The sequence below is a fragment of the Larus michahellis genome, chromosome 10 (assembly GCF_964199755.1).
Source record: "Larus michahellis chromosome 10, bLarMic1.1, whole genome shotgun sequence".
Classification (NCBI taxonomy): domain Eukaryota; kingdom Metazoa; phylum Chordata; class Aves; order Charadriiformes; family Laridae; genus Larus; species Larus michahellis.
Genome location: NC_133905.1, coordinates 16444513 through 16468294, shown reverse-complemented (window position 1 = coordinate 16468294; position 23782 = coordinate 16444513). Strand labels below are relative to the sequence as shown.

At 44.0% G+C, this 23782-nt stretch overlaps 1 protein-coding gene across 17 annotated transcripts in view; it reads left to right on the top strand.

The window, feature by feature from the left end:
• TMCC1 (transmembrane and coiled-coil domain family 1) overlaps window positions 1-23782 on the top strand; it is a 98607-nt gene that overhangs the window by 17622 nt on the left and 57203 nt on the right. For 8 of the 17 annotated variants that reach the window (XR_012589267.1, XR_012589268.1, XM_074602192.1 and 5 more), the window contains exons 3-4: window positions 2479-2535; window positions 5214-5925. The exons of 4 other annotated variants lie outside the window; for them this stretch is intronic. Coding sequence is in view for 9 of the 13 variants with exons in the window: in XM_074602192.1 (XP_074458293.1) it covers window positions 5380-5925 (546 nt within the window). In the remaining 4 variants the exon portion in view is untranslated. Of the gene's footprint in view, window positions 1-1631; window positions 2268-2478; window positions 2536-5213; window positions 5926-23782 lie in introns of those variants that run through there. 5 more of the 17 variants (XM_074602211.1, XM_074602212.1, XM_074602193.1 and 2 more) reach the window with 4 other exon arrangements.

Below are 23782 nucleotides of genomic sequence, written 5' to 3'. Positions count from 1 at the left end.
AATCCATTTCAGGATGAGTTTCTGCAAATTGTTTGGGATTTCTCAAACTAAGTTGGGCTGTTTCTTAATAAAAATCGTTCTTACCCTGAAGAAACTGAAAAATGGTTTTCTATTGCCCAACAGGAGGAATGGGAAGCATCTCCTACCTAAGATCCCTGCTGGCTGTGGGCTGTACCTCTATGATGGGCTATTGAACTGACCTGGTTGTGGGAACAAAAAAAAGTGAGGGTTCCTTAGGCAATTGTACTTCAACACTAATGTTAAGGGTTCGAGATACACAAATACAGCATAAATAATAGGTATTTGAAATATTCTACAAAAAAGACGAATCTTTTCTGTTTTCTTTCATTGAAAATAATTTGTCTTCCCTGTTTCCACAGCTCTGTGCTGTTTGTATCTGTAACAAGTACTCCAGTTGCAGATAAGTCAGCTCTGAGCTGGGCTTCAGTGGTAACTTCAGACTTCATTTTATTTATAAATAATTGTGGTTTTGAAGGGAATTCATTTAACTGATGCATTTAGAGTAAACTTTTAATTGAATGAAGTTTAACTGAAATCTAATACTCCGGAGTCTTTTCAGACTCTTGATCTTGGACACCTGACAAATTTTTGAAATGTTCATGTTACGAAGTATGTGATGAAGAAAAATGAAAGAGTGGGAAGAAACTTTTTCTCCCTATAGACAATTTATCTGTCTAGAGCAAAACAGTGCCAGCAATATGTGATTTGTTTCTGCCTCTCTAATATGTATGTGTAGCATCCCTGCTGAGTAAATGGCTCTGCGATAGAGCCACTCTGTATGCAAAAAAAAAAAGTTGTGTCTGCTCTTCATAAGCACAGGAAAGTGAAGGAATTTTGATTTGACCAGTGCGGTAGCTTTTCAAACTTTAGGAAAAAAATGGAGCTTCTGACAGAAAATGGGAGAGTTGGTTTGTATGTCAGTGAAGGCTGTGATTCACAAGGGAGAAAATACAAGTAGTTTTCATGGCCTCATGTCTCGCAGCCCATCTGTGGGTGCACTGGGAAGTGGGTTCTGCAGTAAAGGCTGGGAACAGGTTTGAGACAAAAGCATCCTGTGACCTACAGGGTTTGTAGTGTTGCAGGGCATATCTGTGAAGACCTCACTGGCAGAAGCTCTTACTGTTCTTATAAATAACAAAAGAAAAAAGACAAGTAGCTTGGCTATGAAGTTACTTTAGTGGCACCTCGCATGTTAACAGTACTTGATGGATTGTGCCTAGTTCTCCACTCATACTACTGCAGAAATGTAATTTCTTCTATGTAAAGATCTTTTTCAAAAATACGTTCATTCATTCTTTTTCTAAGTTCTTCATATTTGCTGTCATCTCTTTCTTCATATTTTAGCATCCCACTCCAGTGGTTCTGACTGACATTTTCTTTATCTCTGCTTGGAGGTGGGAATCTGGTGTGTAATAAAATAGTCAAAATGCCCCAGTTGTGCAGTCTTAGAGTGTTCTTCTGAGTGCTAATGTATTCTGAAGCTTGTGTCCCTGTTTTCAAGAACTAGTTGAGTAACTAATCACCTTTGGAAAATCTGGGTGATTTAACTGCGTTTCAGAATAGTATGTGAGTCTGACCAGAGAAATGTGGTCACCGGGTCTGCTCTCGGCCATCCTCGTGTCATCCTCTGTTGTGTTCTGCCCGCAAACATCTGGCCTTACCTTGTCTTGTGACAAACACACTGAACATCATCAAAATACTCTGTTTCCTGCTTTTGGGAAGGAGAGGGACGCTGGGGTGGTGTCCTCGGGCACGGTGTGGTTTGCCCAGGTTGGACTCAAGGCTTGGAATGCCTCCCGCTCGCTGTGTGCGAAGCTGAGGCCGGGTCCACGGCCACGTCCCCCCATAGACGCGCTGGGTGTGTGGGTGGTCGGGCGTGAGGGGGAAGGTGCTGGCCGGGGGCCGTGGCTGTGGAGGATGGTGTTCTGGTGGCCTCCTGGTGAGGTGGCTGTTTGCACAGCGGCTGCTTGGCCAAGGCGACAGAGGTTCCTGGGGAATGAGCTGGAAGGTGCTCGTGTTTCAGGTGCTCAGATCTCGCGTCCTGTTGGGTGAGCTCCAGATAAACAAGAGCGAGCTGTTTGACCTGTGCCCAGGACATTGGAATGGCTAAATAGGAGGAAATAAAATCTGTGTGCACCAGTCTGACCTTGCAGGCTACTGCCCCGAAACCCGCCTGTACGCTCAGCACAGACTGGTGGCTGTAAACCCCGAGAGAAAGCATTCCTTCACAAGAGCTTTTTAACTCTGTAAGCGTCCGTTTTAACTTCACTTATATTTTTATCCCTTCAGTTATTTGAAAGAGTTTAAAATAGCCCATCTTCCAGAGGCACTTGGATTTAAATGAAAAATAAAAAAAATTTAAAAAATTACAAGCTGGAACCGTGTTCACTTTGTTGTTTGTGTACATCTTTTCTCCCATTTCCAAGAATTGCATCTCATACCCAATTTCTTTTGCAGTTTTGTTCAGTGGAGGGACTGCTGTATGTCAGCCATGCTAAAGGGCAAGTGATGGAGGCAAGTACTAGTTTATATATTCACAGTTATCTAATATTGTCTTTGCCAGTTTCTCCTTTTGAACTGTTTTGTTTCCCAGTGCTGCTGTGAAATAATTGCACAAATTAAGGACTATATTAGCATGCTCTGGGATGTAATAATTTTAAAACATCTGCTCAGTGTGACTGTATATGGAATTGTTGATTTTTGTCCCTGATGGATTGTATTGTCATAAGAAATGTATGATTTTGAACTTCGTGCTATAAAGTACTCCATTTCCTCCCTCAAACAGAATATAAAGGTTACTGTAAGTAGGGAAGAAAAGAAGCACAAAACTCGAATCCTAATGCAAATAAATGTGCTGATCAATTCTGCTGATTCACAGTTCTTCACATTTATGAGTAGTTTTTTCTCCAAAAGTAGATAGTAGGACAGATAAGTAGTTTTAAGGATCTTCATACCAAATATGCAATTTGAAAAGCCCTTTCAAGCTCACAAGAGACTCATCGTATGGGAAGACGACTGGGTAGATGACCAGGAAGTTCCCTAGAGGAGCCTCTTAAAGATAAGGTCATAAAGATAAGAGTCAGCGTAATTTCAGAAATCAGCCAGGGACTCTTCGGGGTAGCAGTGACTTGTTTGTGAGCTAACTGTAGGCTGGTTTGTTTCAGGTTGGTTTCTAAATTGACACAGGGCTAACTTAAGCAGGTTGATGGTTTCCAGCAGATAATGCCGGGAACACTAGTTAGACCGAAGCGGTGTTCATCAAGATCAGCAGTGTCACCAGTGATAATTTGGATAGAAAGTGTGCAGGAGATCCAAAAGATGCTGGTTAGGGAGTATATTGGGCATCTTTGATATGAACTACTGTTCTTCAGTGAGTCCTGACTCAAAAATGAATACTGAGGGAATTAGCTAAAATGAAAAAGGCAGTTATGGGTCAACTGTCAGGTTTGTATTTTATACGCCAGATAATTTTGGGACTCTTGCCTTTTAGCTAGTGAGGCTTGTTCACTGAACCATTTGGAGTGTTGGATGAAAAGAAAAATCTAGTTTTGCCTCCCCCCCCCCAAATTTAAATTGACTGGAGACCTGCAATTCAACTTTCTGGAAAACCTGTTACATGAGAAAAAAGAAATATTAAGAAAGAGTGAGCTCAAAAGTCAAAGCATAATACTAGTCATGCCCTTGAAATCGTTTAAGAAAGTGTTAAGCGTATAAGAATGAAAGGTTGGTTGCACGTTTTTTTGATTCTGCCACACAATTTCTGCATGAATATGGGTGAATATATTTTTCTGGGATGTAGTTTATTACTTTGCGTTGAATGTGTTGTTGATTAAACTGGCCAATATATTTAGGCTCCATGCTTATAAGATGTTCATAGCACTGAGATAAAATCCTGTACGATTCCAGTGTTTTGCTTTCTATAAGTACTGAATTTCATCTTGCCTCCAGCTGATAGCAACGACATTTGAAAAAAAAGTGTGAGGCAGCTCTTCTGATATTTTTGGATGCCAATTTGGAAAGCATTTTGGAATATCTGTTTAACCCATTGTGTCGGATTTCAGATGCACAAAATGGAGAGTGCTCTAATTGTAACCTCAACGCATTATGTTTCTGCAGCTGTTTTAAGATAAAAATGAATGCTCTCAAATCCCACACATATGTTGCATTTCAAATAAAATGTGATATTTTTTTTAAGGCCCAGGCTGCTTTCTGCCAAGATTGGGGTAGACCTCTGTGATCTGGCTTCTGTATTTATAGAAGCCTAATCAAAGCTTTCTACTGCAAGAAAACAATGATCAGCTTCCCAGCATGTGATCTCATGGCGCTGGTGTGAAACTTGCCATACCGTGTCCCTCCTTCCTTCCCTGTGCCCGGCTGTCCTGCAGTAGCGCTGCCGGAGCAGTGCTGGCCGCCGCGTCCCACTGCTGCTGCCTGACCACGGGGGCGACTCTGTGGCCTGCTCTGCTAGAGATGGACGCGCGGACATGCTGCTGCCCCCTTTCACCTCGGTTGCTTAATCTGCCTTTAAAAAGGCATTTCTGTTTTCCCTGAGAACTATGGGCAGACTGTGCCAATCGAAACCATTGCGCTTGCCTGCTCTTGCTTGGAGACAGATTTTCACATCTAGTTTCCAGTGCCATCAGCGGATGTTGGCAGTAATAAGCCACTTCTTACTATTTGGAAATGCATAACTGATTTGGAAATGTTCTGTTTTCTTGCATATATTAAATACCGTAAAGTTAGGCATTCTACAGGAAAATCAGGTAGGCAGAGCAGACATTACTTTCGAAGCACAAATTATCAGATCCTTGTCAAGGGACAAAATTAATTCTGACACAGAGACTAATGTGCTCTCCAGAAGTTTAACCTCATGTGCTGTTAAGATATTATTATGGGCTTGTTCTTAATAAACAAAACCCCACTGGTTTCTCCTTGCTTCTCCCCCTTTTTGAACAGCTTTTTTACCTTTCTTGCTTTCCTTTCTGCTGGGCTTCTTCCCCTAGGCAATGACTGACTTGTCTCGTAAGAGCTTTGGCTTCTGCATACAGCCTAGGTGCAACTAATACCACCTGGAGGGATGCTTGGACAACTGATACGTTTTGTTTTGTTAATGGCATGTTTTGCGCATTGGATTTTTTAACCCACTACTTTCTGCATGGATGTATAATAATGACTCTTTTGTTTAACATTAGATAAGCATGAGATCACCGTGGCACAGCTGCATGTGTAGTCACTCTTGAAGCAATTGCACACCTAATTGGCTGACAATCTTGGCATTTTTAAAACAAACACAAGCCTTTTAAAGACAGGGGACGTATTCATGTATGAATAGTCAAATAAACCTGTTGGGTGTCATCAATGGAGCCCTCTGGCACTGAACAGTTGTGTGATGACCCTGATCCTGGAGGCAAATCCCAAGATCAAGAGACCAAAAAACAACATGAATCAGAGCAAAAATTGTCCAAAATAACCCATAATGCTTTGGAGAACATTAATGTGATTGGTCAAGGCTTGAAGCACCTTTTCCAGCATCAGCGCAGGAGGTCATCAGTCTCTCCGCACGATGTGCAGCAAGCTCAGGCTGATCTGGAGCCTGATGTGGATTTGGAAAGCCAAAGCGTCTGTGCTGAAATTGATGGTGTCTCCACCCACCCCACAGCTCTGAACCGGGTCCTTCAGCAGATCAGAGTGCCACCTAAAATGAAGAGAGGGACCAGCCTGCACAGCAGGCGGGGCAAGGCAGACGCCCCGAAGGGGAGCCCGCAGATCAACAGGAGATCTGCCCAGGACGTTCAGTCAGGCCGGCCCAGGTCGTCATCTACCACGGATGCTCCCACAAACTTGTCCGTGATGGAGATTGCTTCTTCTATCTATGTAGGTGGAGAGGAGGCTACGGCAGCAGCAGTAAGTTACTCAGATTTACCTTTGGTCTTTATCATCTCCTTGTATGTTTTCTTAAGCCTTTTGAATCTTAAATCTATGTTTTTAAAAGCAAGTTTCTTTCAGCAACGGCTAATGCTACTGTGTTCAAAAGCTGCTTCAGTGGTGAAGCAAAGAGCTTAAAAGATGCAAGCATTAGTCATTTTCTCACATGGCAGGTGGCTTGTTTTGTATGTATTTGATCAGTGAAATGAGAGCTACTTTTGAAACGTGAGGTTGGTTGGATGGCACACCGCAGTCAGACACGGGGTGATGGGAAGAGCAGCAGCCAGAATAGCCTCCTTAGCAGCTGTTACCTACTTCCTGCAACCAAACCTTGCATTTACGTAGATGGCTTTTTTCGTCCTCTCTTGTTTTATTGTGTATTTTATAGAAGTGAGAGTGAATGGTGCTGTTGAGAGGCTCTGGGAACGCTGGCTGCAGCCTGCGGCTGAACTGCGGTGCCAGGCTGACCGAGTCTGATGTAGATCAGCCTGGCTCCTGTGCTGACGCGGGGTCACGGCTGTCTCTTTCAGTTTGTCTAGCCTGTGTGGAAACAGCATTCGCCGAAAGGACAGTCTCTGCTCTGTGACATGTTCTTGCAAAGCTGTGCATGTTGGCTTATAGATGATATCAAGAAATAGTGTTTTTCTTACTATCTCTCTTCTTTCCCAGATCAATATAATTGAAGCGCTCATTTTTATGAAAAACTAGGTTTCTGATTTAGTTTGAGCCATAACCTGTATTTTCCTAAAAATCTTTGCAGGCTTGTTCACTGGAGGACAAACCCTTTGATAAAGATAGGAAGCATCGGAAAGTGATTTCTGGTTCGTATGCTCCTAATTAAAGAGGGTCTTACCATGACTCTTGGACCAAGAGAGATAATCCTGCCAGTGTTTGATGCTGTTGAGATAGCACGTCCCTGAAGCTTATGTAGGTCTTTCGTTGTGGAAATTTGTTCTCCTATACTACAGTTTCTTTGATGTTGGCTGGCTGACGATGGATTGGGGCTGAATTAGATCTCAGTCATCCAGAGGTTGCTTCACCTTGCCTCTGCCGCAGGATTGTTCCCTTGTTGTACATTGTTTTCCTCACCTTGAAGCCTACTTTGAAATGCTCCAAGTGAAAAGCGTTTCATAGTATTCGGTGGTATAATATGCTCTCAATGTATTTCCCTGATAGTCATCTGGAAATTAGCATATCTTGCATTTATAGATGGTAATTACAAAGTATTAGCATAAATTACAATATCATTATAAGGCAATGAGTAAAGCCTCCTCTTGGGAGAAGCATTGGAGGAGTCTCCCTGGAGCTGTATCTGAGGGCTTTGTTTCTTACCAACAGTTAAAAGAAGAGAAGTAGTAATAAAGTAGTCAGGAAAAGCGTGCGCTCTCCTAGGATGGGTTAACTTTGCAATTGGGCCGTGCCAGTTCAGGTTTATTTACTTACTGGCTCTTTTTTCGTTGTGAGTGAACTCATGATCTTTGTTTCGGGAGAATTTGGGGGAAAGTTGACAGTTTTCTGAGTTTGTACCCAAATCCAGCAAGTTAAGTTTAGCAAGTAAAGTCTGTTTTTTTTAGTTTAAAACTGTAGTTCTTTACTTTGTGTATGAGCAGGGAGACTGAACAGGCCTAAGAACATTAGGTGAGTAATATGGGAATGTGGGAAAAGACCTGGGGTGAGGTGTCCTTTCTCCAAGCTATGTCAGCTGGTCTGACAAAATATTACCACCTTTGCCTAGATCCGTGGTCTCCAAAGTGGGGTGTGCAAAAGGCAGTCTGTTGGAGTGTGGGAAGAAAATATTTTTTGTACCATTAATAAGTAAAATAATTTTTGAAATAATGTCTTTTTATCTTTCTTTTCCTTTTTAATTTCATTTTTTGTGTATATTTTTATAAAGTACCTAATATACTAGTTCAGTAGTACATGTATATAATTTATAAATAAATGTATGTATATTGGCAGTCCATGCTCAAAAACGTTTTACCGATAGGTGTGCGCAACCAAAGCTTGGAAACCACTGGCCTGGATGAATTGGATCACTCGGCAGGAGTGCCTGGAAAATGAGAACTACTAATGTGGTGATAACTGCATTCTGCTACAACATCCGCCATGTGCGAGAACGAATTTAGGAGTCAGTTTTTGGTAGATACGGCCTTTGATTGCTGAGGAGCAGCAACCGTAGCCGTTCTTCCTCCTGGGCAGCGTGCTGTACTGCGGAGCGCTTTCTGTGAGAGGTGGCTCGGCTGCTGCTTTGCCAAGTCGTCGTCTCGCAGGGGTACGCGAGGGCGGTTCTCGGTGCTGTGTCCACAGCTGGTGGTGCCTGGTGGCTTGAGGAAAAGGGACTGTTCGGGCTTTGTCCCCTCCATATTTGAGAGAGAAGGGAGGGGGCTGGAGTCTGAAAGAGGAAAATGAAATGCATATTAGTCAAGTTTTCTAAAGGAAAAAGTGTGTTCCTACTATTCCTTTAGCATTATTGTAATTTCAGTGTTTATGCTTGATGATTGGCATTTGTTAAGTGTAACGTTCTGCTCAGAGATATGACAAAACAGGAACTTCCTCAATTGTGCGTAGTCTTCGGCTGGCTCAGAAGCCGCCGCTCCCCCAGACTCACCAGCCTTTTCTGAGTGAGACGCGGGCAAAAGCCCAAAGTTGTATAAGCTGCAGTTTTACTGCAGAGATTTGAGTTGCTTGAGCGTGAGTCCATCAAGTCGGGGCAGTGCTGCTGCAGGCCCTGTGCTGATTTACACGCGTAAAAGTACAAGATAAACATGGTTTTAAGTTTAAGATGAAATTAGATGACCCGTTGCTCGCCTTACTCAGCGTTTTGCAGTTGTGCTTTCATGTGATGTCCTTTTTCTTTTATTTTATGAAAAAGGCTATGGGATTAAGTAATCTCAAATACAGTCTTTCCCCACCCCAGTCCTGCCTGAAAGTTTCTTGTATCTTCACGGAAGATGGGCATGTGCATGAACTGTAAATGCATCTCTAACCAGCTTCAGCTGCGATCAAGGTTGATCAGTATCTGGAGGAACATCTGGTTCCTGCCTAAGGATGGTGACATAAACAGGTGCTCTAAATAACACAGAGGGTTAAAAAAAAAAAGCAGGGATCAAAACATGGGGGTCCCTGTTCCCCCCTCCCAAAAAGAGCTAGAAAAATTGACTTCTGCAGTACTGCTATGAAATGTGCCTAATCTGGGGAGCTGTAATAGTCACGTGAGCTGCCTTTGACTTTCCTTGCATAGGAAACACAGTAAAAATTGGAAAATACAAATGCCTGTTTTTTTCCACAGCGAAGGACAGTGTTGCATGTTCCACGTCCTGTGGAAAGCACAGTGCGTGTTGCGCTGTTAACGCCGAATCTTGCAGTAATTCCAGGCAGAGACGTGCCATTTTAACCACGGCCTGTGCCTCTGGGTATTAGGCTTAAAGCGTGTTGATTCCGCTTGAAGTTACAAATTAACGGTAGACAAGTCGGGGTGACTTGCAGATGCTTACACAGCTTTAGGTAACATGCGGCAGCTTTTACTGACTTTACAGTGTAAAGGTGTAATGCATTTAAAAATCAACTACGTGTAAATTTTAAATCACTGATAAGATTATTAGCAGATTATGATTCAGGGAAATCAGGAAAGCATGATGCAGCGGTTTGTTAAATCAGCCTTGTAAGAGACATCAGTGTTTTTGGCATCGGAGAAGCCAGCTTAGCGTTCGGGCTGCCACACTCTCGTAGTTTTTTGACTAAATTAATGAATTGTTAAATTGCTAAAACTGTAACTCTTTGTTCAACAATTTGTATTGCAAAATTAGCCACAACACAGTTCAAGCGATGGAGTCCGTAAAGAGCCAAGTCAAGTCTGGAATTATTAGAGCAAACTTAAATGCAACAGGTGTGAAGTTAAATGTGAATTCAAACTTCAAACGCTTTAAGTTATGAGGCATCTGAAGTGGTTTCACACAGTGTTACTTTAACCTTAAATTTTCCTAATTTATTTCATCTCATTAAGCCTAAATTACTCAAGGAAACTTAAGTTTCTACTTAAGAAGTAGAAAGAATTTATTTAAAATGTCTGGCAGATAGGATTCACTGATGAGGGCTGAGAGTCCTCTGGACCCCTGGGTTCTACTCGAGTCTGTATTGAGGGTGGATGCAACAAACCTTCACGTGTTTGGGTTTTGGTTTTTTTTTTTTGGTTCGTTTATTTCATGTTTACTTTCTCAAGACTTTGCCTGTTTGTCTCTTTCAGCTCTTCCTGATCTTATCTTTCAAATAAGTTTGGCGCTTGTTTTCCCCCCAATGAAACACTACCAATTTCACTTCCTTGGTTTTGGTGTTTCTGAGGACAGTGAAGAAACACTGACTCACCTTGCCTCACCAAGGCAAGGTTTCCTTTGAAATTCTTGAAGAATTAAATAAATCCAACTATAATTAGAAAAATATGATTGAGCTACAGTGTTGATCCATCTGTTGTGAACATAAGGGCTATGCAAGCTAGAAGGACAAGGAAACAAAGTATATAACGGAAAAGTCATTTAATAATGACAAAAACTGCACAACATCGGAATTGTAGGCAAGCAACGTAATTCTCACTTTTCTGATTCATGTCTTCTGCCGTCATTTGATCTGCTGGCACCGCCCACCGTCGTGGTGTAGCCTGGTTTTGCCGGCAGGAGATGTCTGCTGGCTCTCTGGGAGCTCCTCTGTGCCCGTCGGGTTCTGGGTGACAAACTGCAGTTTTCATGCTTGTAACCCTGTTACATCCCCCCCAAACGTGCCCCCAGGAGGCTGAGGAGATCGGTCTCCTGAAAATATTGTTTCCTGAGCCCGAGAGGGGGTTTTGTTTGGTTGCTTTGGATTATTTTTTTCCCTCCCCGTGTTTTATGTGTGGACGCTGCGAAGTTTTGGAGACGAGAGTCTTTGTTTCTTATTTGGCAAAGCCCCTGGAACCAGGTGGGGACTGGGAGGGTTCCCCAGGGAATAGGGTCGGGCTGGAGCTGCTTTCCGAGGCAGCAGAGATACCCGCTTGCTGCGGGGATGTCATTTAGGAGAGGTTCTCTTACCACACCAACAAAAGCATGATAAAATCTCTTCGGTGTCTTTACAGCGCTGGTTTATGTGAAGAACAGGGTGAAGTCTGGGGGAGCTGCTGGAGTTTATCAAGGGGGGAATAGTCCCTTTCAGGTAAAGGTCAGAGCCGTGGTGCTGTTTTAACTTTGCTTGTCAATAGGTAACTCGACTCCTGTTTGTCTGGTTCTTCAAAATAGTGAGTACTGGCTGAGCCTGATCCTGATCCTGTGAGGTGCTGAGATCCCCTGCACCCGGTGGGAATTAAGGACATGGAGTACTTTGTGGCATAAGGGAGAGTAAATTCTTAATCCTCTGCACACAAAATATTTTTAGTTCACAGTATTGTTCCATTCTCTGTTCCTGCAATTTGTTGTTGAAATAGAAGGGCAAAATGTTATCCCAGAACCACAGATTGGATTTGTTCTAACACCTCATTTACATACATTTGCATGTGTAATAATCCTGCTGCTTGTTGTCAGGCTTTGTATAGAAACTAAGAAATGAGATTGTCATAGCATGGAAAATAACGTAATAATTAAAGTCTTACCGAGATACTTCACTTGGTCTTGTATTTCAAGCAGTCTAAATTTAAATATTTTTGCATAAATCTTTTCCTGTAGAGGCAGCCCACTGAGCTGAGAAATCGGGATCGTGATGGTTTGAAGTGATGGAGCCTGCATGGGTCTCCTCGTGCTTTACAGTACTTCCAGAGCTTTTTGTGGGGTAATGAGTTGTATGTGAAGACGTGGACAAACAGAACCGTATTCAGGTTCCAGAGATACAAAAGTAGTGGTTTTTTGGTGAGATATTGTGTCTGCATGAACTTTTACCAGCGCCGTGAAGGTGATGATGGTGCGCACACGCAGTAGCCAGTGCCTCCAGAGTTGCTCTGGTGGTGGTTGCCTGAGGGCTGGTGTTTGCTTTCGTAAGGAGATGGGGATTTCCAAAGGGTGTCCCGCTCCCCTCCTTGTTGGCGGGAGAATGTGTGGGAATTGGCGACGAGGGCGAGTGTTACCCTGACGTCTTGCCATAGTTTTTGTAGGAGTAAAACTGCTTTGTGCACTTTCAGGCGGTGGCTGTACCTGCCGTCCTGAGGGCCCACCTTGCAGAAGGTGCCGTGCAGTGACCAGAGAGGGCTTTCCCTTGGGACAGGGGAGGAGGGCTCCATTCCCTCTGCCTTCCTGCCTTAGTGGTTGTATCCTCCTCTTTGACATCCGAAACATGCTATAACTGCATAATAAATATACCTTAAAGAGTAATTTTCTTTAGGTCCGATGACCAATGTGCAGAGCCGAAGTGTGGCAAACAGCCAGTAGGTAGCAATGGGATATGGGGAGAATAAAGTCAGGATTACCTCAAAGAAACGAAACCATTAAGAGTGTTAAAATAACGGAATGGGAAGATGGAGGAAATCACGCCCTCTTTAATTGAAAGAAGAGTAAATGACCTATCCACTTCTTCTAGGACTGGCGTTTGTGTAGACTTCCATGCTGGAATAATGAAGCCTTTTGACATTGTTAGGGTTTTGTGGAAAAAATACAAAGTCAATCTTATTGAAATAGAAGTCATTACAAATGTGCAACACCTCATTGTTTTGGTTTGTTTGGTTTTTTTGGATTTTGCTTTTTTTGTTTGTTTAACCAGGGAGACCCTTACATGGTTTGCTGTCATCTGGACTTCCAGGCCAAGCATCGCTGTTAGACCAGGGTGGCAGCAAACTTGGTTCAGGGTTTCTGTACAGTGAATTGCTCTGGAATACTTGGTGGAAGCCCTTGGCTGACACCTTCTGGTATCACTAAGAAGGGAAACCAACCTGAATTAATGCAGTGTCAAATCGTTCAGTGGATTTGCAGCTTTTTGCCTCCATAGGCCCAAACATTTCCCGGTTGCCGTTTGCTTGCCTCACGGTTACAGAAAGGGATTTGCTGCTTCGCAGCAAGGTCCCTGTCACCGCTCGCTTCACTTCTGCTGCTCCTGGTGGAACCTCCTTTGGCCTCATCCTCTCTGTTTTTGATGATCAGTTTTCATAAATATTTCAAATATCTTTGGATTTTGATTAACAGCTTAAATCTATATTCTGTTACTGTCCACATTTTAAAAGATGACTACAAAATGCTTCTGGAATAACAGTCTCCAGTCTTTAGCTTGCGGACTCCCCATTATTTTTCAGTGATGATGTTGACCCCATGAGTATCAAAAACCTACTAACGGTAGGCTTGCTTTTTCTTCTTACTTCTAATGGCTCTTTTCAGGCACTCTCACTGCTCTACAAACTACATGGTAACACAAAGAAGGGGGCACATTCAACTGCTCTGCCCTTTCAGTAAATGTAGCAGAGTTGTGGAAGAGCAAACAGTTTCCTTTCAGCTATAAATGGTCTTTTAAAGCAGTAGTTTATTTGCCAGAAACATTTTCCACATTCATCTGTGCTAAATACCACACAGTGCATCTGGGACAACCACCTGTGAAAAGACAAAAGATGTTTTTTTTTATAACATTAAAATTATGTGGAAAGTCTACTGTGGCTATGAACAATATGTCTTAGATCTGTAAAAGATCACTTAGGCTTTAATCCGTTTCCCAAAAGAGCAAGCATTCTTCTTAACATCAAACGTAGTGTTCGCACCCCTATTCAACTTACATAGGTGGTAAACCATTTTGAGATTTTTTTTTTCATAACTGATCCTGAGTAAAACATTTTGTTGCTTTGGCTGTAAAGACTGTGTTTTTATATTGAAAATAATGTTTGTCATTATATGACATTATTATTATGTCATTATATGACAAATATAGATCAGGTTTAGTCATAAGCCCTTCTGGAAATAGCGGGTGTGATTTTACTTGCCATACCTGCAGCTGAGTCATGTTAGAGCAGCACTAATCTTGCAGCGTCCCCCCGGGAAGTGCAGCCCGTGATGGTGCTTCCGACCGGGGTAGGGTTGCGCTGTTTGCATCTCGCAACGAGATAAGATACTGGCGGGTCACAGTACCGGCTTAATTGCGGATTGAGATAGGTCAGGATTAGGCTGAGGGTTGTTTCACGAGATCAGAAATTAATCTTGAGTTGCTTAATTGCTCTGCAAGACGATGCTGTACCAGGCACTGCTGCTCCCTGGCTGGCAGCAGCAACCTTTGTGAAGCTCCAGAGTGGCATTAGGCTCAAAGTCTTGTTTATGGGCAAAGAGGACGCGCGTTATGTATGAGGAGAGCCAAGATGTTAATGTTAGTGTAATTGAAATCTTAAGGATCTAATCATTATTAGTCCCAATCTAATTGTTACAGAAATATTAAAAATAAATAAATAATGCTGTTAAAATCATTATACACGCACTTCTTAGCTATAACTGCTTTTTTCGGGTTATGCTCACCCTTCCACGGCTCCTCGGGGTCCTGCGGTTGGTGGTTCCGTTGTGGTCAGGGTGGAGATGGAGGAGTGTGGGCGTTACAGGAGATTGTCAGCATCTGGAGGAATTCAGTGCTCAGGTTGATGGTTTCTTCTTCCTCACCCTGGGATGTACTTGGGGTGGTTTTTTATGTGTTTGCAAATGCCCATTTAGACCTTTCTCTTTCTTCATTGGTCTGCAGCTCCATGTGCATCCAAATTTACTATGTATGGTGCCTTTTCTGTATATCACATACTGTTTCTTTGTTTTCTCTCTCTTTCACCCCCTTCCCCTCCCCACAACAGCTTTCTGCAGCTGCACATCTACATTTCTTTAACTGACCTTTGGCGAGTTGACTATAGCCGTCAAGTTTCCAGTGCCAGGTCTCTGCATGTTATCTGTGTTGTTGTCTTTAATTTTGGAAAGTGGAAGCTATTTCTAGTTTTCTTCATTATTTCTTTTCTCTTGAGAATTCAGTTTCATGGAGGAGGACAGTAGATTATCTGAGAGTTTTAAAGATTCCTTTCAAACCTGTTTTGTGTGACTTTTTTGCTGAGCAGGCTTTTAACCTTGGAAGTTTTCCAGTCCAACTGTTTTTCTCGTCTCTCATTTTCAACTTGCAGTACTTTCCTCTGTGTCTGATTTCAGAAAGATTTTTTTTTTTTTTTAGCTGAAAATTGTAGGCGTGATTCTTCTGCACAGTTGCATTTCCAAAGGCCTGCAGACACTCTTCGGTCGGGGAGACTTTCCTTCCCCCAGGGCTCTGGAAGCCTCATCCACAGGGAGTGGGGGAAGCTCCTTGCTCTTCAGAGGTCAGGGCACAGAAATAAGGAAAAGTCGTGCAAAGGATGTTTTATACATCCAGAAATTTAGTGGCACTGTAATTATAGGTTTTGATAAATATGTATATTTCAGTGTAGTTTGGTGGGGTTTGGACTCCACAGACGAGAAGTGGAGAGTTGCTGTACTTGAGCAGCAAACTGGTCCTAGCTGGAGACAGAAATATGGTCCCTGGTAAAACTTTTTCTTTTAACTTGAAGTAATTTTTTACTTCCGGTTTAAAAAAAAAATAATACATCTAAGCAGTGCTTAGTACATGTCCCACTTTCTGCCAGCATCGAATATATGCAGGACAGATGAGTCTTACCCGATGGAAGACAGCCTAAAATAAAGCAGCCAAGGAAGCCTGAATTAGTGGTGTTCGGTACTCAGAGGAAGCAAAGATGTGCTCAAGTTGCACCAGGGGAGGTTTAGGATGGATACGAGGAAAAGTTTCTTCACCAAAAGGGTTATCAAGCATTGGAACTGGCTGCCCAGGGAAGTGGTGGAGTCGCCATCCCTGGGGGGATTTAAAAGACAGGCAGACGTGGTGCTGAGGGACATGGGATAGCGGTGGTTTTTGGTAGTGAGGGACACGGGTTAGTGGTGGTTTGTCAGCATTGGGTTGATGGTTGGACTGGATGATCTGAAAGGTCCCTTCCATCCCAGACCATTCTGCGATTCCAATGGCAGCAGCAGCCCCCGGTGGCCTGAGAGCCAAGGCACTGGGTAAGGGAAGATCATTAACTGTGTCTGTGAACTGAAGCTGTATCTGAAGATTATTAATTGTGTCTGTGAACTCGGTCATTTTTTTGTTGCTGATCGGGGTTTTCTTAGGTGGGGATGACATCTTTTCTACACGAGAGTGTTCCGGAGGCCCTTAGGCATGAAGGGCTTTGCCAGGAACAGGCGCTGGGGCGTTTCGGTGGTGGTGTAGGTACTGGCAGCGCCTCGGTCACCTTACCGCTGGCACACAGGTGCCACCTGGGCACCCAAACCCGGCCCGAGGTGTTTGTGGGGAGCAGAGCGCTTCCAGGGCAGCAGCACTTCAGTCAACAGAGGGAGCTGTGGCTTCTGCGAAAACGGGCACAGAAACCGCTCACTGGGTCTGTCCTGGAGATGGAGTGATCGGGTGGGACGGCTGAGAGAGTTACTCTGACCCAACAGCGACAGCAAATGTTTTCTGGAAAGTACAAGTGATTATGAAAGGAGTTTAATTTAAATAACGCAGAAGAAAAATATTTAAAAACCTTTCTTGAATCCTTTGTTTTCCCAGAGCAACTTATACCCTGTCGTATGCAGAGAACTGTAGGCTGATAGTAACAAATTTGCAATGTATAGGTATCTCTTAAAAATATTTTATTTTGAAGAATATGACAAAGCTGTTGGTGACAGAGGGATGCTCCTGGCACAGCATTGTACTTGTCACGCTATTGAGCCGGGGAGATTGCTATTCCTTTCAGGACATACTGTTGTGATTGGAAAGTGGTATGGATGCCTAAGCAGGTTTGTTTAGCTGATAAAAATTGTAACCAAAGCTTTTTTTTAAGAAAAAACTCCATGAGCGCACACACAGACAGAGGTGCTGACGTGTGCAGGAGACTGCCGGGCGTTGCATTGTGTGGCCATCGGAAGAGCTGGTGCGGGGCACGGCCGGGTGCTGGGCAGGGCTGGCTCGCACGGAGCCCAAGGGCCCGAGTGGGGCCACCCCAGGTGCAGAAGTAGCATTTGGTCACTTGAGTGTGTTTTCTCAATCTGACTGAAATCTTTCTGTTGTTTTTATAGTTTTTAAAAATCTCAAATCGTTGAATGGTTGCTGGATAAGACTGCTCCTTGTAATTAAAAGCCACGTGTTTTCTGCAGGCATCAGAAGCATTTGTGCTGCTGACCCAACCAAGGCCTTTTTTTGTTTTACATTCTCCTTAGCCAAGTTCCACCTGCGGTGTTCTATCACACGAGGAGCAGACTGGGTTTTTGTCCCACCCGAGCAGGGGCTCTGGGTGCCGCTCCGGGAAGAGCAGCGGAGGCATTTCTGTGAAGCGTTCGGATGGGTTCCTGTGAAAGCCAGGTGGCTGTGAAATAAGAGGTGTTTCTGGTGTAATGCCCTCTCTGTGGAGCGTGTCCCGCGACGGGTGACATGCTGCCAGCACGGCAGCCATGTGGCGCCGCACCCCAAGGAGCCCCCCAGGCCAGGGCGATGCTGCAGGTCCCTGCCCTTCTCCCTGCAGGGGTCATTACACAGCACGCGCTGGCTTTTAGGCTTCTTTTGGATAGGCTTGTTGGCAAGGCTCTTCATCAGGCCCCGAACTCTACCGCAAGCATTTTGAACTTGTGTAGACCAGGAGAAGCGAGTGCACCCTCTTGCACAAACCTTAATTGCATCGTCTTTGTTTAACATAGAAGTGCTGCTACTAAAAATTTACTGTTTCAGCAGTAAACTAAGCAGATGATTCTAACAACCCCTTCTGATTTATTAAAAAACAAAAAAAAAAAGGAGTCTGGGAGAAAAACTTGATTTCTTCGGGAGGATAAGGCTTCTTGAAGTTTTAAAACCATAAATACCTTTAGCGGCAATAGATTAGAACTATGGAAGTCTCACGTGTGGATATTACGCTGATAAGTGATACTGGAGTGTCTGTAACATAGCATAAATATAATATACTCCCTGATTTTTTTTCCACCCTTCCTTCCTGTTAATTTACACAACGTTTATAAACACATTTTATACCGGTTTGCATGTAGAAAGCTTTCTGTTACTTCACTACTTCTACTTGTCAATATTTGCTAAATATTCATATGTAATTGATTGTCTCTATGTTACATATTTATGTATACTTATACATCTGTATATAATTTAATGACGTTGCCTCTAGGAGTTGTGATGCAGTAGGCTGTTTAGAATATCTCTTCAGAAGTTTGGTACATCCAGATCTTTTACATCACTTCTTTAGTTTGTTGTTTTAGAACTCCTGTATTTATAGGCAGCTCTGGAAGTTTTAGCATGATGAGAGATTATTTTGAATGGTTAAAGTGTTTGATGTTCCTGAATAGAGAGAAGAATTCACCCACTAGTCTATTATGCGGCTCGAATTGCTCTGGGAAGGTAAGGTGGTGTAGGTGGAGTGGACAAAGTGGCAGGACGGGACGGCCTCCCCCGGTGCCCTGCGGGGAGCGTCTCTCACATCACTTGGCTGACTGTCCGACCACACTCCCTTCACAAGCCATCCAGCTGCTCACTGGGGTCCTAAATGAACCACCGAAATCCTAGGTGCATCTTTGAACACACAAAGGAGACCAGGAGAGGATGGCGAGCGAGTTCTCGAGGCTGGTGGTCTCAACAGCAGTAGGTGTGTGGCAGCTCTCCAGACACAGAGACTGGTCACGGCAGCAGGTTTGCTGCAGGAGGAGCTGAATGGTGCACACAAGGCTCCTGAATATAGTCCAGCTGCGGAACAAGCAGTACTGACCCAGTTCAGAGAGGAGAACGATGCAGAACCCCCTGAGCATCTGTGTGTCCCCTGCCAGCATGAGGAGGCTTTTCTAGTGTCTCTGGCCCATCGGTTTCCTTTGCTGTTGGCTCTCCGTGGTCATTATAAAACTGAGGCCTGCTAATGGGGTGATGTACTATCTGTGTTTTTCCAAGAAAAGTGAGCATTTTGAAAAGGAGTCCTAACTTCTGGCAGGGAACACTTCCTCTGCACGAACGCATTTCTGCATTTTGAAGCCTCTGAGTTACCACTGACAGGGCAGAAAGCTACCAAATAATGCTCTCGTGTCACCGCTGGGGTTTTCAGTGCTGAAGTATGCATCTATAGATGTTACTTTGGGATGACAGTTATAAAATAAACACCTCTGTTTAATCTTTCTGTAACTTTCCCATCAAGTTCTATTTAGAGAACCACGCTGACCCTTCTCATAACCCTTCATGGCCCAACCACAAATGTCTCCTCTATCTCCAGCTTCCAAGTCATTTGATGACTTTAAAAATAGGCTAAAAACATTTTTCCTTAACAAAGCAAATATTCTGGCCTAAGTCACCTTCGTTTTTCTACAGGACCATGCAGCCGTGCAGGCCAGTGAAGTGCAGTGCGTGCCATAGGGAGTGATTTTGAATGGAGTCAGCGCACAACTGACTTCCAACAGCTGGGCGCAGGCTGCAGCCATGGCATGCCATGGGCTCCAGGTCCCTTGATTTGTCATAACCATGGCACGCCATGGGATCCAGGTCCCTTGATTGTCGTAGCTGGAGCATGCCACGGGATCCTTTTGGCCATTGTTCCGGGGCTTCCTTCCCCTTGAAACCAAGGTCAGAGGGGAGTGCTGAATAACCCAGCCTTGCCCTGGTATGGAGTCAAAACTCAGCTGGGACATGCTCTGGCCCCAAGAGTTGGGATCTGTTCCTGATGCCAGTAGTTTTGCTCATAGACTAGAGTTATTCAGAAAATATTTTCCTGTGTAGGTGAGTCCATGTACTGAAAGGATCGATCCTATAGCAATTTAAATGTAATGCAAAAAGGAGCCCTCCCTTTTGGATTCATGTTGCAATTCTGTGTCTGACTCGTATTGTAAAAATTGTGCATGATTTGTGAGGTCTCGGAATGAATGCTGAGGATGCAGACAAACGTTACTCATCTGTGTGGGCCCCCAGTCATTTAATAGTGGATGGAGAAATTAGAAGAAAGGAAATAAAAGCACATAGCTTTGGAGGTGTTCAGCATCAAACCAGGCATTTCTTGACTTTAGCAGCTGTTCTGAAGCAGCTGGAACCTACTTTGCATGTAGGGTACATCGTCAGTCTTGAGTTTAACATATGGTTCAGTTCGGATCTTGCCCGTTTGCCTTCTGTGTCAGCCCAAAGTACGTGGCACTGCTGGGGATGTTGTGTTCCACTTTCGCTCAGATGAGCAATCTCCCTATCTTGTGAGCACACAGGTCAAGTCCCTTCTCTGGTGGTAGTTAGTCATCCAGTGCCTTTCTGTAGTTTTCCACTGTATGCCCAGAAAACTTCCAACTTTGTTGTGAAAGAATGCTACATTGGATCTGCTCGCTGAGCCTACGATGCTGAGAGAGATGCCATCAGGTCCTGGCTGTGCGCACCACGTGTCATCTCCCGGCCCAACGTGTGTGTGTTTGCATATGGGTACTCGGGCTCTGGTTAGACCGAGTCCGTGTCACAGGGACTGACTCTGCAACAGAGACGCAGTTGTACATTTTTTTTTTTTTTTTGCAATATCAAATCCTTTTAAACTTCCTGCTGCTTTAAAGTTTCAGGATGTGCCCAACATGTGAAAGGAAACAGCAAGTCACTGCCCGATGCATTGATTTTATTTGCCTTTTTAAGGCTAAAAATACCCACACGTTCATTAAAGTAACTTTCTTGTGGCTGAGCATGAAAACATACTGGTTTGCATTGCTCTGCAAAATATGGATTATAGATGTCATCAGCACAAAGAAATACTGCAATTCCAAGTTAGCGCTACATTCCCAGAGCATTCAGGTGGTGGTGCAGAATGCGCTTTGTGGGTTGTGACAGTCGTGAGTGCGTCTGCCATCCCAAGCAGACTTTTCGATCTAATTCCATGTTCTTTCTGAGTTGCATAATGACAGCCTATTTAAGGTTTAAGTTTTACTAGTACATCTGGCTGTGTAGTTGGCACTGAATAACTGCTGCTGTTGTAGATGATTGGAGCAAATGAGCTGAATGCAGTTTGAACAGTAAGCTTTTGTTTAATTAGACGTGGAATATGAAATCTTTCAGGGTGGGTGGTTAGCTTAATCTCTGCCATCTGACAGCATCATCCATACTGGTGACATGTCTTCTTTGGATGTCCTAAGTCAAATAACATATATAAGGGGGTTTTAAAACTGACACAGAAAAAAAGAACGTAGAAGCAATCAAGTAGAGGAAGAGTTTCAATACTTGTGTGAACGAATTCTTATGTTTTTTGTAGTGAAAAATATTTGTCTACATATTATGGGCAAAGCATGCCTATAACTGTCTGCAACATGAAAGGAATTTCTGAATAGCATTTCAAATGCACTGAGGTGTGGTTTCTTTTTCATTTCATTTTGAATAATTGCTTTTGAAAAACTGGAGTTGAAGTCTTTATCCGTCATGTTAAAATGTCAGTCTAGTACTAAGGCAACTCCACAGTGTCTATGGCCGATGTTGTGGGTACTGGGCAAAAAGGAAAGCACAATGTTTTTTTGCATCCTCTACAAAAGTCTGTTCTCTATTAGTAGTGTTTTAGTTCAGACAATGCGTTTTTTAGGCTTTTTGTCATTAAGGATTGTCAAGCAATACAAAACCAAAAGGCTGTAAGGAACTGGCTGTTAGAAGGGTGAACTGCTGCTTAGAAATGTCATTTTTTCCTACAGTGTCCAGGACTGTGCCCCTGTTCACCATTTAACAACTCCAGCCTGATTTTTTTATGCCTCGTTGTCTTCCATGCCAGGGAGAGCGCAGCAGACGGGGTATTCACTGGAGGGGAATCACCTTAGCTGTGAAAGTCAAACTTGATGTTGAACCCTGTCTGTAATGGTAAATAGGGACCGATGGCCATGAAGATCATCCTCTTGCAGAACAAATACACCTGCAAGTCAGTGACTGAACTCTATTAGTACTAACAAAAATCTAAGACAAAGGGCTGTAGAGTTGTGCCTAGTGTTTATGAAGCCTGTCTGCCAACTGGAGCCTTCTGCGTGATCATTTTTACAAAAGTTTTGTGTCTTCTCGCATGGCGACTGGGAGGAAGACTACCCTTGCTCTTGAGCCTTGGTTGTGACCGTTACAGCGGGATATACCCTTCTTCACGTAGGAGGCTGAAAAATGTGTTCTGGGAGGGCAATTTTAAGGAAGGGTACAGTAGGGTAGGACCGGGTGCTCTCAATGCCAAACCCTTTTCTTGTGTACTGCTTCAACACAGACACCAGGCCTGGAAACTCAGTATGTCTTTGCTTAAATCATGTGCTATTGAACTCCGTCAGTGCGTGTGTAACCATCTCAGGTAGTCTCATGATCTCCTTTCTATTGCTCTTTTCTATCGCTCGCTGCATGGTCGGGTTGCCTGTCGGATTTAAGTGACAGTCCATTCATGTCCGTGAAAGCCTAGCCCGTCCGTTTGCAGTGTCCGCAATGACTGTGGTCATTCCAACAACGAGCTCCGTCTCCATTCCTTGTGAGATGGATCCCTCCAGCACAGGCCATGGACCTGAATTCAGGCCTTCCCCTGAATCTGCTCATTTTTCCATCTGTAAAATGGGGCTATTAGAGGCATTTGAGAATTCTGGAACTAAAAGTGACGTTTTACTGGAATTCTTGGCATTTGCAAAGCTTTATGCTTGCTGAATTCAGGATGATGCTTTGAAACCAGCTTCCCTGCTTCTTTCAAACAGAATTGTAGAAAATCTCCATCAATTTTTGGGTGTCTGACGCTCTGGATTGCACCTAAATCCAGCTATGATGCACGTGCGAGGGCTTGTATGCCATTTTTTAATTTTGTGTAAGAGGAGGAATGGAGAATGCAGGATATGTATTTAAACTTCTTAAATTTATTTTTTTGTTCTATATAAAATGGAGTAGGAAAGCATTCCTGTTGGTTTTTGTTCTATAGAATTTTATATCTCTTCAAAGTATCTTTTTGTTGTTGTTCAATTGTACTTGATGTTCTCACTTTAAGTATTGCCTTACTGCTTTGGTGGGTGCTCGGGGGGGGGGAAGCTCCTGCCACAAGAGCATCCCAGAAAGGCCCGGGGTGAGGCGAGGGCTGTGGGGGGGTGGGTCACGAAGGATGTCTTAGCATCCAGCCAGGAGCGGGCAGTGGTCTTAAATTGGAGGAACAGAGAGAAATGAGAGCAAAATCGCAGGCAGGAGGCAGTTACAAAAGGGCTTGGAAATAAAATCCTAAGAGGTCCAAAATGAAAATGCTGAGACGGGGGCGCATGAGAAATGACTGACTTCCAGAGATTTTGAGCTCCTCATTGTGTTTGGGGTGTTTGGTTTCCTCCTCCTTTTATGAGCATCCTGGCGGGTGCCTGAGCCCCTTCATTGAGCTCTGGACCTGTCTGAGCAGCACAAATGGGAAATGCCCGTGTCCTTGCTTTCCTGCAACCCCTTAGAGCGTGGCTGCAGGTTTTGGAGCAAACTGAGGTGCTCTGTAATGCCCTGTTCTGCATGGGGGTCGTACTGTGTCATCGCTCGCAAACGCTGTAAGGGCGGAAAGAACAATTTAAGGATTCAAAAGCTGCTCTTATTGGGACATTTTAAGCAATGAAAGCGTACCTGACTGTTTCACCATCGATCGTTACTGCGTATCGTCGTGGGAAGAGAGAAGTAGTTTATTCAGGTATTTTCTAGTGATTGTAGCAGGGAAGAGTGAAACCCCCCCGGGCTGTAAGAGGCGAGGGCAAGTCGGGAGCTGCCCGGGGCTGCGGCGGACTCGGCCCCGCCGCCGACACCTTCCCGGGGCTGCGGCTCGGTTCTGCCGCGCCGGGCAGGCGGTGGCCGCGCCGCCCCCCTCCCACCCCGGCCTGGCCCGGCAGGGGGGTGGGGGGCGCCCTTCACGGGGGCA